We start from the raw sequence: 18497 nt of genomic DNA, 5'->3' as shown, positions 1-18497 counted from the left end.
CGTTACAAAAAATACCCAAACCAAGTCACTTTGTATTAGGTAGAGTTGTCTTCACTGTTAAAATTATATGTTGCATGTTTTTCTTTGTTGCATTCTTTTGTTTATGTATAAGGTTTTGGTTACATGTCAAATTTATTTTCATTTTGTTTAAAAAATTTTAATTTACAAAGCTCAACTCTTCCTGCATGTGCTAAGACCAAATCCGTGATTAGACAGGATATTTCACTCCTTCATGATTGCCTTAATTCACGAATACCGAAATTTGGAGATGATCTACTGGTTAGGTAAGAAACTGAGGCTTAATCCCCCCTCCTGTTTGGTATCTAGTATGGATTTGCAGAGTAAATGAGCTTCACTGTAAAGTAATTTCACATAATATATAGTGTATCTCATCCTTTTATGTTGGCTTAAGATTTACTGCTGTTAATAAGGATTTTAAATTTATTGTTTGATATTTCTCATTCCACTTTTTTACAAGTGGATGTTGTTCTGTCTCATTCAGTTTTAAGCATTTCGACAATCTTAGCAAAATATTTCTAGCAGTCTTTTGTTTGCTTTTATTTTGTAAACAAATCTTGGCACTGTCATCCAGTCAGCTCTTTTACGTTTTCCTTAATTAAATCATTGTGATTCTACATTTTCTGTAAAGAGAGCATTATTTTATGAGTTAATATCTAACATTGTATTCCTTTCTTTGTTTTCTTTTTCTTTCTCTTCTACCATTGGATGCAATGCACTGGCACTAGTGAACTACAGCCCTCCCTTGACAGGGCTAGGAGTGCTAGTACCAACTGCTTGAGACCAGATACTAGTTTGCATTCACCAGAACGAGAAAGGTATAAAATAAAAACTTATGAATTTCTTGTCATCTGTGCTGGTGATCTCTATCAGTTTTGTTTTTCTTCATATGACTACTCCACATTCTTGTACATTCATGTCTGCTTTGGTATTTGTAGACATTTTTGCTCCCATATTCATGTATGTCATGTGAACTGTGTGTTGGAGTTTATAACTGCTTCTGGCTTCTTTCCTTGTTTCAGTTCAAGCTGTTGTCATTGTTAACAAAAGTCCTCAGTATGCTGATAATAGCATTGCAGTGTTAAGTATTTTGACAAAGTACCACTTGGTTCTTTATCTTCATCATCATTTGCTAAAAAGTATTACATTTGTTTCTTGCCTGTTCTGTGGACTGCTAAGGCGGTGACATAATTTATAAATTATGACAAAACTCTCGTATTTCAAGCCAGAACTGTAGTTTGTGTAGTGATGTATTTTCTACAAAACAGCCAAACTTCATTGCTTTCTTAATCTTATCTGCTGCATCTGCTTTTGCAATTACAAGGCAAATCACTGCATTAAGTTTTTTTCACTCTGTGACATTATATTAAGGCTCACATAAGTCTTAAGAAGACATGTTTGCAATTTAAATGAAATATTGTTCTGTCATATATCGTGCGGGCATTTTATGGATGCTTTCTGAATTTTTAACATTACAATAGCTTCATTCAAAATCTTAAATGAACCAAATACTACTGGTGTGTTTGACAGATGGGATTGTTTCACAAGGGAATTTTTCATCACCGCCTGTGTTTTTGGCTAAGAACTGTACCATTTTAGAGTGAGATTTTAGCTTCACTGAAGGCAGTAATAGGCTCCCATTGAGTGGGACTATGGTGGAATTACAATTTCATCTGTGCGATACATATTGAACTAGCGTGGCAGTTAATAATGCAAAGTTGCTTTGTCAGTCCCCACAGTGCGGCGGTTATAACAGTTGCATCATTTTCATTATTGTGGGAGAGGACCTGTGAAGAAGGGCAGCAAGAATGTAGTTCTCCCTTTGAGATAAGGTTTCTCCTAAGTTTTTTGTGAAATTTCCCTTCCTCTCCTCCCCCCCACTTCTCGCTGCTCTTTGATTGGAACTTTGCTTTTCTCAAGTTGTGCCCCTGTTGCAGAGGAGTGGCTAATGTTCTGCTGAGATAAATCAGATGTATCTACACTAGTTCATTCCTTTTTGAGATTGAGGTCAAGATATCATAGATAATATATACATGGTTATTAAAAAAAACCCAAAAAATTATGACAGAAATAAGGCCACTCAGAATGAAATACAGGTTATCATTCTAGATTTTTTTAAAAAAATATCATAGCCTCATATTAAGAACTAAGTGTGTAGATATATACAGCTGTATTCATCTACAAGCAACTATTTAATGTAATAACTTTTATTTCAAGATGCCACCCATCATTTGAATATTCAGTGAAACAGTAACTGGCAGTTGTAAACTATCTAATTAAAATATTATACTCAAAACTACACCTGTCACTGATGTTAACTAGTTCTATTGTGTCTTTCTAATTTATGCCCAGCAACCTCTGTCCTATAGGCACTGCACTGAATCTGCAGCATTTTTCATCAGCTCATTGTAAAGAAAAGTGTTTAGTCTGTGTTAATTGCCTCTACTGCTACTAAACACATGGTTTTACCAAATCATCTGTGAGCCTGATCCAGAAGAATTGTCCATCACTATGAAACTTTTTACTTATTTCTTTTAGAAGTCCTAAATAGGTGCTTTTGAATTGGGATCCTTCATGGGGGTGCAGAAAACTCTTTTTTAAGAAAGTCATATTCAAATTTTCCACGATGGTTTTGTTGGAAATAAGACCTGTGTGGCTCTGACACAGGATTTAGGACATACTTTTTTTTAAATTTTTTCTTCCGACATAGATGATGTTTTTCCAACACAGCCCAATTTTTGGAGGAAGATGTTATGTTTAATGTATAAAACCCACCAAATTAATATTTTTGGTTTGGGGTAAGCTAATTTTAGAAGATTTAATTGTCCACTGTTGACTGTATCTGCTTACACTTCAACGTGAGGTTAGCGATCAGTTGCATGTAATGATAGAGGAGACTTCAGTTTGAAGAACATAGAATTAAGTTCAGGACATTCAGAAAGCATTTTGTTCCTGTGCTGGACAAGATGAGAATAAGGGACTTAAAATACAGTAAGGTTCATCTTAAACAGTAGGAAAGCTTTTTTGAAAGCAAGTATGATGAAACACTGTAGTAGATGATATGGAAAAGGTTGTTTTGGCTTCGTTACTGGAGATTGTCTAAGAAGAGATTAGACAAACACCCATCAGTTGTAGAGTTGGTCCTGCTTGTAGCAAAGAGAAACACGTGGTTTTGTGAAGTCCAATCTATGCAGCACCACTTTATTATCATTATATTTGAGGGACCTATGTTAAAGGTATTGTTAGTTCTTTTCATGGTGTTTCCTCTCCCCCCACCCCCAAATGGAATTGTAGATTTTATTTTAAAATTTAGACTTTTAGACCTCAAAATATAAAGATAGACTTCTAAATGTGGCATTGTATATTTTCTTCAACAAAATTATGAGTGTACTCACCTATGGAAAATTATTTCTACTTATTCCATCCAATCTTTTGTCTTAGAGGGTATAAATTAGATTGAATTTGAAATCAAGAGTTAAAATAGTCCACTTGAGCTTTTTTTAACAAATTGGTGTTGGCTGTGTGTAACTGGTGGACAATAGAGTCCTGTTTCTCTGTGACAATGATTTGTTGGAAATGGTTTTGATCATTAAACTATACAACATAATTCCTGTCATTTGGAATGGTTGGACTAGTCACTGGTTTTTAAGATGCTGCTTTGCCAGTCATTTTGTTGACCCGCATATACCAGCAGAAGAATACTTTCAGCAGTATATATAAATTTGGGATATATGAGTCTTGTTAGTTGCACTAAACCAAAACAACAACAAAAAGACATTCCTTTTCTCCTGCTATAAGCCTCATCATTTGAGCAAGGAAAGTCTGTATAACTTGACTGGCAAACTGACCTTGCCCTGACACAGGCCTGCCAAAGTTATTTGGTAAATGGAATCGTTTAGTACAGAACTTAATCCGTCATGTATTTCTCTTTGGCGCAGTATGCACTAGGATACTCAAAAATATCCAGCCCCTACTGCATAGATCTATACAGTTGCACCATGCCAGCCTTTTTTTTTTCCTCGCCTTTTTTTTTCTCTCCCCACCCACCTACCCATTTATTCCAAGCTGTTTGGTTTTTTGTTGTTTTGTTTTTTTTTTTTTCCCAAAATGATTGCATTGTAGAAGTTCCTGTGATGATCTGCAAGGCCTATGTTACTTTTATAATATAGTCATAAATATCCTCTAATGCCATTGAAAATGTTTTTGCTGCTACTACTTCCTTTATTATGATTTTTTTTATTGTCCTTTTCACTGTGTCTCAAATTTTGTGCTTTTTTTCCTTGTAAATTATGCACTATTTCTTTAGAATGAGGAAATTTGCAACCCCCAGCCTCCAGTTAGGAAAGCACATAGGCATGAGATGTAAGTGCAGTATCTGAACTGATTCAGCAATGGTTTCTCATCATAACGGCATCTTCCCTGGATTGATATAAGATTACAGGCAGGGATAGTTAATAATATCTAGTGTGGCTTTTATTTGCCTTCTAAGTTTCTTATGTTGCAAGCAATTGTGTATTTTAGCAGTTAGCGCAAGAGCAGTTGTACAGATTGGTACTGTTTGTATGCTTTGGTCCTGAGAGGTTAGTTAGTGGAGATCTGAGCAAATAAAACCAAAGAGCACAGCCCAGGGATTAGTTCATGTACAACAGGGTCAGCACATCTGCAAAATGCAGCCCAGCAGCTGTGGTGTTAGATTTGTTCTGAGGTGCTTTGCTGCAGTAGGAATCAAAACATTTCAAAGATCTTCAGGATGTTTGCTATTAGCTGGTCACTACCACCTGAAGAAGGTACAAAGCCGAACAGTTACTTGTTACCTCCTCATAAATAGATAACAGAGAAGTTGGAGCTGTCACTTGATCCAATTAAGACCTGTCCTGATTTCATGTTGATTTTTCTAAGGTTTTTTAGTAAGTCGGAAGTGTTAGGTGTTTATATTGCATGCCTTTAACAGTTATGTTGAATAACACCATTTACATTTAAAATAATATACAGTAAAATAACTGTTTGCATTAGGTATGCGACGTATTGTTTCCAGTCCTTTTCAACCCTGTAAAGGAATAGGTTACTGCATGTTTGTCCACGTTGCACTGTGGCTCACAGTCATTCAACATTCAGTGAAAGAGAGCATGTTCTCAAAGTTCATACTTCATGACCCAGTTAATTCTATCAAATGCTGTTTAATATTTGTAGTGGATATCAGCATATTAAGGGCTTTGAGTGCACTGATGCATTAACATTTTCTTTAACTCTTGCTTTGGAGAGAAAAAGAAACTAACTACTAACAACCTATTTGCTCTTGAAACTTCTGAAAGTTTTACCTTAATGTTCAAGTGATGCTAATCTTCTTGAAAACTTTGTTATTTGCATGTTCCATAAATCAAACCCTTTTCCTTATTACATGGACTGGAAGGATGCCTCAGAAAGTGAAATATTAGATAGTTGTGCAGAGTTTATGTAAACATTTTGCTGTTTGTACATTAATCAGTATATTTTGATTTTGTAAATTGTTATACGTACACTTGTACTATTACAACCACATAACATCCCAACAAAATAAGCAACACCAGTCTATAGGATAGTATGTATCATTCTAAATTAAATGAGCTTTTTAAAAAAAAAATCATGTAAGACACCAGTTTTCATTCACAGCTCAGGTCCTTTTTGTTAAATTTAATTATACAACATAATCTGCTGGCATGTACTGCAGGGATACAGAGAAACGAACAGAAGAGGAAGCTGGCTGCACATGCTTTCAATATATATTTTTAAATGAAAAAAATTACTCCAGTACATGTACACAAATGTGTGTAGCTTAGTTGTAGCTAATTAATTTACCTTTAATCTCTCATTGTGTTCCAGAAAAGGGTCACTTTATGCCTTAGAATTTTTCTTATAATTCATAGTCCTATATTTTTATTGAGAATGCATTTTTCAGTACAAAGAGCTAGGAGACATGAACTTAACAAAATACCAGCCAGAAAATGACCATCATATGGTCTTCGAAAAGCTCTTCTAGTTTGGAATTACAACTTTCTATGCGAATGACAGGTTTTTAGATAATCTAGCATTTGAGAATATTTGAAAACTTAATGGTACACTATGTAAAAGATTTATATCGGTCTAAATTCTGCATCTTTGGGCACACATTGTCTTTGTTTCAGCTGTAATGTTTCTGCAGTTAACAGCCATTAGAATAGTATACTTGGGGATTAGAAAACTGCTAGAAAAAAATAATTAAATGACACACTTTCATGACTTTTTGGGGTATTTTTCCAGTCCCAAATCCCATATATTTAATTTTATCACAAACTAAATATCCTGTTTTTTTCCTGTTTTATTGAACGGGCAAACAGGGGTAGATGGTCCCCCTCCCTAGAGAGGAGACGACCTACTAGTCCCAGGATTCATATCCAGCATGCATCTCCGGAGGATGACAGGTACTAGTCAACTCCTCCCAGTGGAAAGTGGCTTACTGCATCTTGCACTCTCGGAGGAGTATACTGAAATTTAAAAATATGCATATAAGTAGAGAGAGACTTACAACCTCCAGAAGCCCAAAATAAAACAGCAGCTTAGATACCATCTCTGCATTTTGTTGAACTGTTATAAAGCACCTAGGAATTAATGTCTTTGCAAATCTTCTCTTTGCCTGAATGGTCACAAGCCATGAAATAAGATGTCTAATACAACAGAACATCATCTGTGTTAATGTTCTTTAGTCTGTTTTTACTTGCTTCTGTAAACGTTGGTGGTGTTTTCACTGTGGTGCTTTATAATATGATAAATATTTGTTGTACAGCCTATTCTTGTCTAGGTGCTTATTTTTATTTTATTGGGGTTTTCTCCTTTTTTTAACAAACTGTTTCTAAGAGGGAAAAAAAACCACAAATTGATACGTTGGAAGTCTTGATAACACTTGCTAGTTGATGTACGTAAAAATTGGCGCTGTTTGTAAATTCTGTCCAAATCAGGATGGTCTCCATGGAGCATGTTTTCCTAAGAAGGTAGGTTTTGGTTAAAAACACCAGTGCTTGAAATTTTTTTTTTTTTTTTTTTTTTTTAAATGCTGAATACCACCTGTGATTAATAGAAGCACGTTTGGTTTTTTTCTTGTCATGACCTTTCTGCTCAAATCAGTTTTGGTATTCCGTTGCCTTGGCGGTAGTAATTTTTTTTTTTTGGTATTTTTTTTCCAGATAGATCTGGGGTTTTTTTAAGCAGACATTATAATTCTTATTGAGATGCAAATTCAAAGTTTTCCCTTCAGTTTTTTTTATTTTACAGTAAATGACAGGATACAGATGGTTCATGTAAATAATCCATACATGTGTAAACTCTTATGAAGTTGCACTTAAAACTGCAAGACTGGTATATGGATAAAACTCAGTTACTATAATGCTAATACTTACCTTCTGCTAAAGTCTATCCACAGTACTTATATTTGTACTGTAATTTGTCTTGTTTACTTGATACTGGATGTATTTCACTAATACAAGGTGGGAAGAGTGTAATTGTGTTTGGATAGCATTTCTTTTTCTATTTGAGTAAGACAGCATTATAAATTACAAAATTAAATTTGTGAAACATTATTTCAAAATTGTCCCCCCCTTACAGATACTGCATTTCTAGAAATTTTGCCAACACATCCCTTTGATGGGACAGCTATTAATAATTTACAAATGTCCTTTGTATCTTTTAGGCATTTTTAGGTAATTTTGCTTCCCGTTTTTCAAGTCGCTGGCAAGACTGTCTTTGACTTCAGTGGATCAGAGTGGATAAAATCTTGCTGTCATTGAAATGATTAGAATTAAATCATAATCCTATCACATATCAGTGAAAGGAGGTTTTCATCCAAGTACTGCCATTCTTAATGCAGAATTGTAAGCCTTTTGATGTCAGCTGAAGTTTTGTGGAGTAAGACTGAAATCATCTAATACCTGTTAGCAAACATATCACAATAAAGCATCTGTACGATATAGAATCTGTTATGGGAAAGATTTTGAGTCAGAGAAACAGCAGTCTAATTTTCTTAGTGAAATGAGTACCTTCTTGTGCTTGGAAGTCTTGCAGGTAATCTGGTCACCAAATCCCAGTGATGCAGTCAGTGATGAACGTGGAGGTTAGGCTAACTTCAATCCTGATGACTGGCTGCAGCCTCTCAGTTCCAGGATCTTCCTTTGCATTGCATGCCCAATACAAAATAATAGCGCACCTTGTCTGTAGAGAGAGTATCAGTGAGGGAATCAAAGGTGGTTTACCTTTGGTTTATACTCTTTAAGTTTACATTCATTCTGGTTATTTCCCATAGCTTTAGCAGTTGGCCAACACCACTCAGTTCAATAATTTATGTTTTTTTAAGACATGCTTGTATCAATTTGACAACTGATGCAGTGGGTGTCAGGGAATAAAGGTCTGGTGGATCAGCAGGGGTAGCTGACTAACTGTTTATCACTGCTTTCAAATCGTATTTTCACAGATTAATTGACTTCAACAGATGTCATCTTACTCTTCATTTGAGTACATTCCAGATTTATCTTACTGTCGTGGTTTAACCCCAGCCAGCAACTAAGCACCACGCAGCCGCTCACTCACTCCCCCGCCATCCAGTGGGATGGGGGAGAAAATCAGGAAAAGAAGTAAAACTCCTGGGTTGAGATAAGAACGGTTTAATAGAACAGAAAAGAAAGAAACTAATAATGACAATGATAACACTAATAAAATGACAATAGTAGTAATAAAAGGATTGGAATGTACAAATGATGCGCAGGGCAATTGCTCACCACCCGCCGACCAACACCCAGCTAGTCCCCGAGTGGCAATTCCCCACCCCCACTTCCCAGTTCCTGTACTAGATATGACGTCACATGGTATGGAATACCCCGTTGGCCAGTTGGGTCAGGTGCCCTGGCTGGGCATGAGAAGCTGAAAAATCCTTGACTATAGTCTAAACACTACTGGGCAACAACTGAAAACATCAGTGTTATCAACATTCTTCACATACTGAACTCAAAACATAGCACTGTACCAGCTACTAGGAAGACAGTTAACTACATCCCAGCTGAAACCAGGACACTTACAAATTGGCCAAATTTGCATATAGGGTGCAATCAAGAAGATCTATTTCTGAATACATTTCTTAAACGTATGGCTTACGCATTATTTCCAGTTTTGATCGTTTGAATCCAGTTTTTGCAACATTGTATTTATCAATAATGATTCATAACCTAAATTTTAGTAAAGGTCTTGGCAAGATTGCTGTTATTCTGGAATTTGTTCACTTGCCATATCAGAAAAAGTGACTCCTAGATGTACCTTGACAAGATGAAGACATGGGTTATATGTTATTTCAGTGTTAGGAATTAACAAGTGTTGGGTTAGTATCATGTATTTCTTTAAGATGTTTTAAAGAATAGTTTTTGGTTTGAATTTGATAGCTTCATTGCTGGGAGGTTTTTTGGGTTTTGTATTAGAAATTAGAATTAGAAAGTCTGTCTAAAGTGAAAGACTTTCTGGTAACTGGAGAACTGCAAAATTATGAAATTGTAAGTGATGATAAAAACAAGGAGAATGAAAGCAGTTAATGGTAGGTGGGAATTTTATTCAGACTGTTCTTTTTGAGAAGTCTGCGTATAGGTTCAGCATATAACCGAGACCAGATAAAATAAGCCTTTTAAAAAATTAATTCTCATCTACCTTCAGTTAAGAGAAGTAACTTTTGGTGGTCATGTACGCATCTGTAAGAATGCTTGTCCACGAGTCATCCTGAAGCCAACTGTAGTGCACTGCCAGCGGCAGACTGATATGGCCTGGATGATCCTTTCCCGTCTTCCCAGCAACTATGGGACTTGATCAGGGATGCAGTTTTGCAAGACATGAATTGAAGTGCTAGGAATGAGTGCGAGGAGCTACCAAGCCTTCAGAGTAGTTGTGACCTCCCAGCTCACATACCATGTAGATCCAGCCTTTCAGAAATATTCAGGAAAAATCAGGAAGTATTGAACATGACGTTTTTGATGGCTTTAAGGCTACGTAAACGAACAGACTCAACTGCAAACCACTGAGGTCTCTTGTACAAGCCAGTAATAAACCATTTTAAATGTTTGACACTGAATTTTACAAAAATTTTTTTTGTCACTTTAAGAATAGTAATTTTTAATTTTGATATGAATATAATTCTATTTCTGTGTGTAGATTTTGTTTACACTCAACAGTGATAAATATTTTGAGCCACATGGGTCATTGGAACATGAACTGTGAATAGCTTGTCTCTATATAAAATAATATATAGTGCTTGTCTGTATATGTAACAAGGCCTTATTGATTGGTGATTTGATGTGGCACTTGGTAGATTTTTGACCTTCAAGAGAAATTTCACCAGCTCCTCACCCTAATGGAGGTATAGATGCAAATTTATTACATACCCTGGATTATTAGTGGACTGCAAATTTTGCTGAGTTTTCTCATTAAAAACCAAATTTGATATTGAAAAAAAATCTTACATTGATACACCTTACCAAGAAAAAATTTTTTTTTTACCATGTGTACCATAAAAAAATAATAATAAACCAACAAGCTCATAATATTTATGCCAAATTGAAAGCTGCGAACAAATTCTGAGGTTCTTAAACAGCTTCAGCAAAAATGAAAATAATACAGAATTTAAGAAATATTCTGAACTTTATTTGAATTTTTAAAAGAAAGCTGAGTCAGTTATTCTAATTTGCTATCGAATTGTTGTTAGTTATTACTGTAGCAGACTGGCTGGCAACAGAATATGAAGTTTTCATCAGAATATATGAAATTATGAAATTTATGTGCGTTTTCAGGAGAATTTCACAATATGACAAAATACACATGTTTCAAATTACTAGGGAAGATATTCTCCATAGGTTTATGTATTAATCTAATGAAAATACTGTAGATTAATTCTCAAGAAGGATAATGGCAACTATTAAACCACAGTGCTGCTGTTCAGCATGTAGAATATAAAGGTTTTTAACAATATTATTGTGGCTTTCATTCTTTCATACTTTATTGCATCTTAGGTTGTTGATATTATGTCTAAAAATTTTAACATTTCCTTAAAATGTATGGATTAAATCAATGGAAGGGGAAATGAGGAATATAGCCTTTCTCATCAGATAGCGCCTTAATGCTTTTGGTTTATATATTTGACTGCATGTCTCCACCTTCACTGCATGTGACCATCTCTCTGTTTCTGCTCATTCTGTCCAAATTCATATCCATGTTTCCAAATTTTGTGAAGAACAAGGACGCTGGAGTCTTGCATTCCAAAACAGGACAGTGTAGACCACCTAAGTGCTAAACCTGGAGCAGCACAGAGGTATCCTTATTTACTCAAATTATAGTTCCAAATAAATGAGGTCTTGGTTATAGTATATTCTTCATATCCTCTGTATATGAAGTTTTTTTCTCTTTTTATGTATAAGTACGTATATGTATGTATTGTTCATAGATACTATTTAATCCCCTCTAAAGTACATTTAAGAGGTAAATTTGAGTATGACTTGAGTGTTCTTGTCCCCAGTGCACTCTTCGTACCTTGTATATGGGCATGAAAGCGCCCCTACCTGTAAATACATACCTGCCAATGCCCACACTGTGCTCAAGCTGAGTCAGGACTGCAAGTGCTGTAGTAGGCTGTTGAGCTATATGGAATTGTATACAGCATCCTCTTAGCAAGAGGAAGGAAACAGGAAGGAAATTGTGATTTTTAAATTTTTAAACGTATATCTAATGTGTGCTGCTCACAAGGACAGCCAGAGAGCAGAGAAATAAGTATATTCAGCTCACCAGTGCTATATATTACTTTGTCACTTTTCACAAGAAAGGATGTCCTACTCTCAGCTTTTCCATCCTACAAGGAGTAGTCACTATGTGCTTTTTTTCTCCATTGCACATAATGTCACAGTCTAAGCAAGTGACATAAGGAGTAAAAGAAAAATAAGCTCCATACCCAGACAAACAGAAAATGAAAAGGCTGACATCATTTGAGTGATAATGGTGCTGCATTCAGTGGATCTAACCATAATTTTAAATACTTAGCTTTTAAGTAAAGCTGCAGCATTAAATATGTTACCCTGTGTATCCACCTTGTATTTGGCCTGGTAAAGAAAAAAATTAAAAAGTAATGAGAATATAAAAAAAAAATAAATCTGGAGAAAATAGTTTGAGGACAAAAGGGTTTTTAACTTTTAATCCGAGATATTATTTTTTGGTAAGAAAGTATTTTCTTTTAAAACCTGGAAAGCATCAGGTTATGACCTCTGCTCATGCAAAAAGCATTTTGTATTATGCTGCAGTATTTTCTTTGTTGTGGAGCATACCGCATCACAATATAATGCTCATCAAATATTACAGTGGGTACAAATCATGAAAATGCACTGTGATTATGTTCTTTGGGTATAATTTGGTGTTACAGCTGTCTAGGTATCTTCCAGTTCAGACACTGGATCACTCTTTATAACCACAAAGGTTTAAAAAGAAAATATATTTTTAAAATATTATTTTTATCTATTTGTTTTGCCCACAGTAATTCTTTTATAGCTTAATATATGACATTGCTTATATCGTTGCAAGTTGCTATATATGTTTCTTGCACCAGCATAAGATGCAGGTTAGGGTTTGTCAACATTTCTGATCTAACAATGAATAATCATCGCTTCCTGTTTTAGACCACTCCTGAAATACCGTATGCACTTTTTATTCTGAAAAACTGATATATATTCATGATTATCAAAGGTTTAAAATCATAAATCCTGTTGTGTAAATGCTCACATTACTGTGGATAGTAAAGAAAATTTTGGAACACACAAGACTTGCAGAGATTTTCATAGTATATTTATAGTCCTGGGTCATAATGGTGAAACATGCTTTACCTTCCTCCTTACATTTATTGACTCATATTACTGTTCATTGTTTTTATTTACTATCAAAGTAAATGCTTAGGTTGTCAGAGGTAACTAGTGCCTCACTATCCAAATGTCAGGTGAATTCTATAAAAGATTTATGTGGGAAAGGAGTGAAGAAATGAAATAAACTTCTGACTTATTTATATTGACTAGAAAAAAAAAATAGAATTGTTTTAAACTGTTTCTAAAAAACCTTAACAAGTTTTAATACAATGAGATTTTTGAAAAGCCAAGTTTTTATTAATATAGTGACAGCATTATTTAAGTCTGATATGATGCAGTATTTGTTTTGCTTTTGGATTTTAGATTTAAAAGCAATTTTTAAAGTTTACATTTGATTAGTATTTTCTGGTGCTTTCTGCAACATTTTTTTCCTGCTGTCTACTCTGCATTTGGGTTTTCATGCTGTTAAGAGATGACTAAAAGGCCTACGAGGAGGTGTTGTTTCTAATCAAATACAGACTGTGAAGTGGGAGCTATCTACAGGTTCAGTCAGGATCAATGTTAACTCCCCTGTTTTGGTACCGCCTAACTTTCGCACCATCAGCCCCAGTCAAACCTAATCAGTGCAATGTGTCTTAAACCTGGAGTTCACCAGCCTGTTCATGACAACAGTTGTCACTTTTTCATCTGTCAACCATTTCTGTTATTACCTTTATAATACATTAATAAATAATCTTCATATTTCTGTATTCTTTTTCTTCTTTGTTTATTTCTTTTCTGACATGTCATTTCACAGGCAGTCCAGGAAAGTGGAAAGATATAGCAGCCAAAAACAAACTAGGAAAGGCTCCGCAACTGAAACAGAAAGGTAGGATTGCTGATCGATGAGTAAACGTCTCTTATAATCCATATGATTCCATTTTTTTGAATATACCTCTAATACGACTTTTGAAGTAGAACGACTGTGACAGTACCAAAAGCTGTTGTCATAATTTACAGTATTATTTACTTTGTATCTATATTATTAGCACTGCTTGCTGTGTTGCATACATATGGAATTTTGCTGGCATTCTCCATCATGGCAGATAAACTCAATGGTAAAGACTAGCAGTCCATCCCTTTCATAAACCAAAACCTGAGATCCATCGCCACTATCTTGATCTCTGTAAGATGACATTTGGAAGCGTGTAGTATATTTCATTAGTACGGGACTAAACCTTTTCTGCACTTTACCACTGATCTTATTCCAAAAAATCTCGTCTGTTTTACAATAAATTTGAGGATGAAAAAAATATATTCACAGATTAATAATTCAAGATGTCTCTGATCAAATTACTTTCAATTTATAATATAAAAATGTTAAGTTAAGCATTTAAATATGTATAGAAAATTTTATAATCTATCATTACAAAAAGTCAATATAAACACTGGGTCTTTAACCTTTGAATTCATTGAATTTTCCTGTACTTATATTATCATTGTAACTTTTAGCTTTGATGCTACAGTAGCATAGGGTTATATATTCAAATTATTAAGAAGTGAAAAACAAAAATATATTTAGTCGGCAGTACATCTAGTTAAGTATTAAACCCTGTATATTGGCTGAAATAAGAGCAGTGAGGAGGGGTGAGATGAGATCCTGCCTTTGTCAGAAACAGATTTATGTTATCTTGATTAGTAGAGGAGGAATGTACATCTGTTTACATTGTGAGGGTTGAAAAACTTCTGTGAACAACACAGACAAATTTTTTTTTCAATGAAAATGCACATTGTGTAGAAAAACTTCAGAGCTTTTATTTTATTTTACTGCTTCAAGCCCCAGATTATCATTCCTGATCCAAAAGCAATGGTTACACTTTTCTTAGTTTTGATGATTCTGTTGTCAGAACAGCCCAGTTGCTTTTTCACTTTAGACCAAAGAAATTACCTAAATAATGGCTGAAATCCTTGCTGTGTTTAAACCAGGGACAGTTTTGCCATTGAGATCACTAAACCCATTTTTACCCCCCTTTTTTTCTAACTTATGAAGAGTAAGGGGAGCCACTGGGTCTGAGGTCCAAGGGACTCACAGTTCTTGATAACTGTTCAGCGATGAACCCAGTGCAACAAGAGCATAGTGAAACTTGAATTGCGCTGCTTATTTTTACATCTCCATGGCACATGGTGTAGGCTTCTGTTTCCGTAAAGTGATTCATTAGGGCTAGATGCGAGACACAAATGCCTAAATAAGTCCGAGTGCTGTAGTTTTGTATTTCATCATATAATGTTGCACTAGTGCCAGAAAGTTTTGATAATAGGACAGGCAATTAATTTTCTTGTCAAATGGCAAATATAACTCAAGACTATTTCTTCCTCAAATATCCATTTCTGTCTTAGATTTGATCTTTATTTTGCAATTTGCAGATCTTGTCTAATATTAGCTAAGCAGATTACTGGAATAACATACCAACATGCTATCAGCTTCTCTGTAGAGCCTTTCAACATGCTATGTAAGATTAAGTTCTCCATGTATTGTGATAGCTTAGGAAATGTACATAAAAGGGAAAAAGCAAACCTTCTCAGGATAGTTTACAGAGCCTATGAATTCTCTTAATTCTCTGTGATAAGCCTTCAAGATGGGATTCAGTAAACTCTTCTGAAGGAGTAAAACTGATTACATTTTCTGTGCTTGTATGAATGAGAAAAACTGTGGTAAAACTTAGTTCATCCCAATCCTAAAATGTTTTCTTTCAGCCCTAACTGATCACCCCAGAAATGCCAGATCTGAGGTTACCTATCATATGTGTTATGATACATGCAGTCTTCAACTGTACTTGCTGTATTTTACATAGGACCCGGTGCCAGGCACGTGCCAGATTGGTGCTGCTCTCTCATTCTTAGTTTTTCTTTATAGTTTCATAAGTGGCAGCATGTTGTATTTAGTATGTGCCACTGAGGCATCAGTCTGAAGAGAAAGGAATTTGAGTTTTCTTGGGTGCAGGCAGAGCTGGAACCTGTAGGATTCCCGTGTAGACCATTGCCAATTGAATTAACAGGTTTGCTGCTTTCAGTGTTACCTTCCTCTTTGAGGAACCAGGAGATGATACACATGTATGTGCTCGTTGCAGTCTATTGCTCACCAGGTATCATTTCTCTCCCAAATTCCTCTCCTCTCCATACTTCTTATCTCACTTCTGTCTCGTTTCCTCAGTCGTACACTAGCTTTTGTCTCCTGTGCTTGTTCCTTTTTGTCTCATTCTGATCAGCCATTTGCAAACTTCTTCCTTTCAGCAACCGATCTTTCTCCTAGGCCGGCAAGTCCTTAACACCATTCTAGTTTTTCTCCACTTCCCTTTTAGCTCTATTTTTCATTTGCACCCCAAGTAGCATATTTGTCTCAGTGTAATAGCCCAGCTAATGCAAGTCTTAAGCCTCATGTGTCTTCATTTTAGTTAAGCAGATCTTCTGTCTTTCTCTCGTGGAAGGGGACAGGTCTATAAAAAGAGTATTACTGAAAGAGCAGGAGTTGAGTTTCTGAGTCTCAGATAAAGTGTTCTGTAATGGCAGGACAGACTCTCCTAGTGCTTTGCTAGGCTTTCAGATAAATTCCAGGACATTTAGCCTCTAAAATGAGAAAAATCAGAACTGAGAACATGATGACTTTGTTAGATTGGAGCATTCATTCATAGTAAAAGCAGGCAAGCACTTTCTGGCACAGGGTGGGATCCATATTTACCTTATGGATGTTATCTGATAAAATATGCTTAAAAGCTGGTTGCATGCAATAGTTGGCATGGTTTACTTTTACAGTCAGCATGGAGAAACAGGCGTTTTCAGAACTCAGCTCATCTTTGTTATCATAAGCATCTTATAGAATCAGGGGAATCAGTCTCTGCAGGAATGTTACGGTTATCACCACAGCAAACCAGGAGTTAAGCTAAAGAAGCGTTAGGGTTTGAGAGAGAATAAGGCAAGGGCAGCAGAATCCTTGTTTTGTTGTATTGTGACTGGACTTGCACATAAACTGTTACTGATGAAATGGCTTTGAAACCAAACCTGCTTGTTATCCCTGGTAGGCATCCACATGTTATCTCTCTTTTTTTTTTTTTTTTTTTTTTTTTTTTTTTTTTTTTTTTTTTTTAGGTTGACTTTTCAGTGTATGATAGTCATATAAACTAGACAGTCCCTTGGTTACTTGTCTGTATCTTGTGAGAAAGTTGTGCTGGGTGTCTGAAGGGAGACTTCATAAGTCTGCAGAAATTTGAAAAAAAAACCCAAAACCAAAAAAAACCCAACCAAACAAACCAAAAAACCCCCAATGAAATGATGTCACAGGAAACTGAAATTTCTGAAATTACAGCAGATACAGTAAGATACAGTAGTACCATTTCCAAAATGCTGCACTGTTGGGAAACCAAGGAAGAGTAAAAAGGCACAGTTAGAATACTTTGTAACTCTCCAAACTTGAAGTGTTTCAGGTTATCTTATACTTGCAGTATATGTAATTATTAAACTACTAATAATTATGCTTTAGTATACTAACACGATTAATCATTTTACTGCATATTTTAATTATATTTTCATTAGACTTCCTTCAGAACTGTATTTCTGTTTTAGGGCTTACAGCAGAAAGATACTTAATTAGATTCCTTATTTCGAACTCCTAGGGAAACCAAGGGAATTACATATGTGCTTACATATTGTCCTTTTTTAGGACACTAATTGAAATCCAGTTAATATTTTGAATAAGGATAAAAGCTATGGTTTAGAAATGCTTTGTGGTAAAACTAGGTATTCATAGCCTACCCTGTGCTAGTACTGACGTCATATGTTTTGTTAGCTTGTGTTTGCTGTGTTTAAGATGCAGCTAGAGTTTTTGGCCAACTGTCCGCTATATGCAGTGCAGTTCAACAGTTCCACAAGTAGGGTCACGTGTATCTGCAGTGGTGAGTGTTCTGCAGTTTGTCATTTTGAAAATGGATTTGCATTCAGAATTAATAACTTCAATCTGAAAAGTCAACCCTGGTCCTGCAGCCAGGATTTGCAATGTTCTTTGATGGAGGGGGGCATGGGAAGGTATGCCTGGAGCTAACAACTGAACAGTTTCTTTTTGGCCCTGATGTTTTAGGGGTCTGCTACCATGTCTTTCTAGAAGGGGACTTCCAACCCCACGAACGACTGAACAGCCAGTCATTAGGGGAAAACATCACGCTCGCTCGAGGTCGAGTGAGCGCTCTAGTATCAGAGCCTTATGCTCTGTACATCACCTAGCGCCCGGAGGTTCGGCGCCACCTTCTCCACTTCTGACAAGGTTGCTATTACGTGTACAGCACAGCTTTCATGTCCTGCCTCCCGGGTGTCAGTGTGGTGTTGTACTTTCCTGAGCATACATGGCGCGTTCACTCATTCTGGCACTGTAGATTATCCTCTCTTCATGGTATTTACACTTCTCCCATATCCTTTACGCCACCTATCTTCACCATCCAGATGGTACTTCTTGCTGTTGAACTTAAATACTTAAGTGAATGTAAGAGTAAAAAATTGGCTGTGTTTCGTCCTTCCATTGTTGTGTTTTGTTCTGTATCCATATGAAAATTATCAAAGTATTTCTCTAAACATTGTGCA

The 18497-nt window shown here is 35.7% G+C and overlaps 1 protein-coding gene across 3 annotated transcripts in view; it reads left to right on the top strand.

Annotated features, from left to right (window-relative positions):
• RIMS1 (regulating synaptic membrane exocytosis 1) overlaps positions 1-18497 on the top strand; it is a 336006-nt gene that overhangs the window by 222395 nt on the left and 95114 nt on the right. Inside the window, exons 20-24 of one of the 3 annotated variants that reach the window (XM_010565782.1) lie at positions 171-284; positions 747-836; positions 6372-6455; positions 13690-13761; positions 18001-18183. In XM_010565782.1, the coding sequence (XP_010564084.1) occupies positions 171-284; positions 747-836; positions 6372-6455; positions 13690-13761; positions 18001-18183 (543 nt within the window). Of the gene's footprint in view, positions 1-170; positions 285-746; positions 837-6371; positions 6456-11284; positions 11363-13689; positions 13762-18000; positions 18184-18497 lie in introns of all 3 variants that reach the window. The other 2 variants (XM_010565783.1, XM_010565784.1) reach the window with 2 other exon arrangements.

This window comes from Haliaeetus leucocephalus, unplaced genomic scaffold (assembly GCF_000737465.1).
Source record: "Haliaeetus leucocephalus isolate CR32 unplaced genomic scaffold, Haliaeetus_leucocephalus-4.0 Scaffold195, whole genome shotgun sequence".
NCBI lineage: Eukaryota > Metazoa > Chordata > Aves > Accipitriformes > Accipitridae > Haliaeetus > Haliaeetus leucocephalus.
The sequence above is the reverse complement of the archived record's forward strand: the minus strand, read 5'-3'. Positions and strand labels throughout refer to the sequence as shown.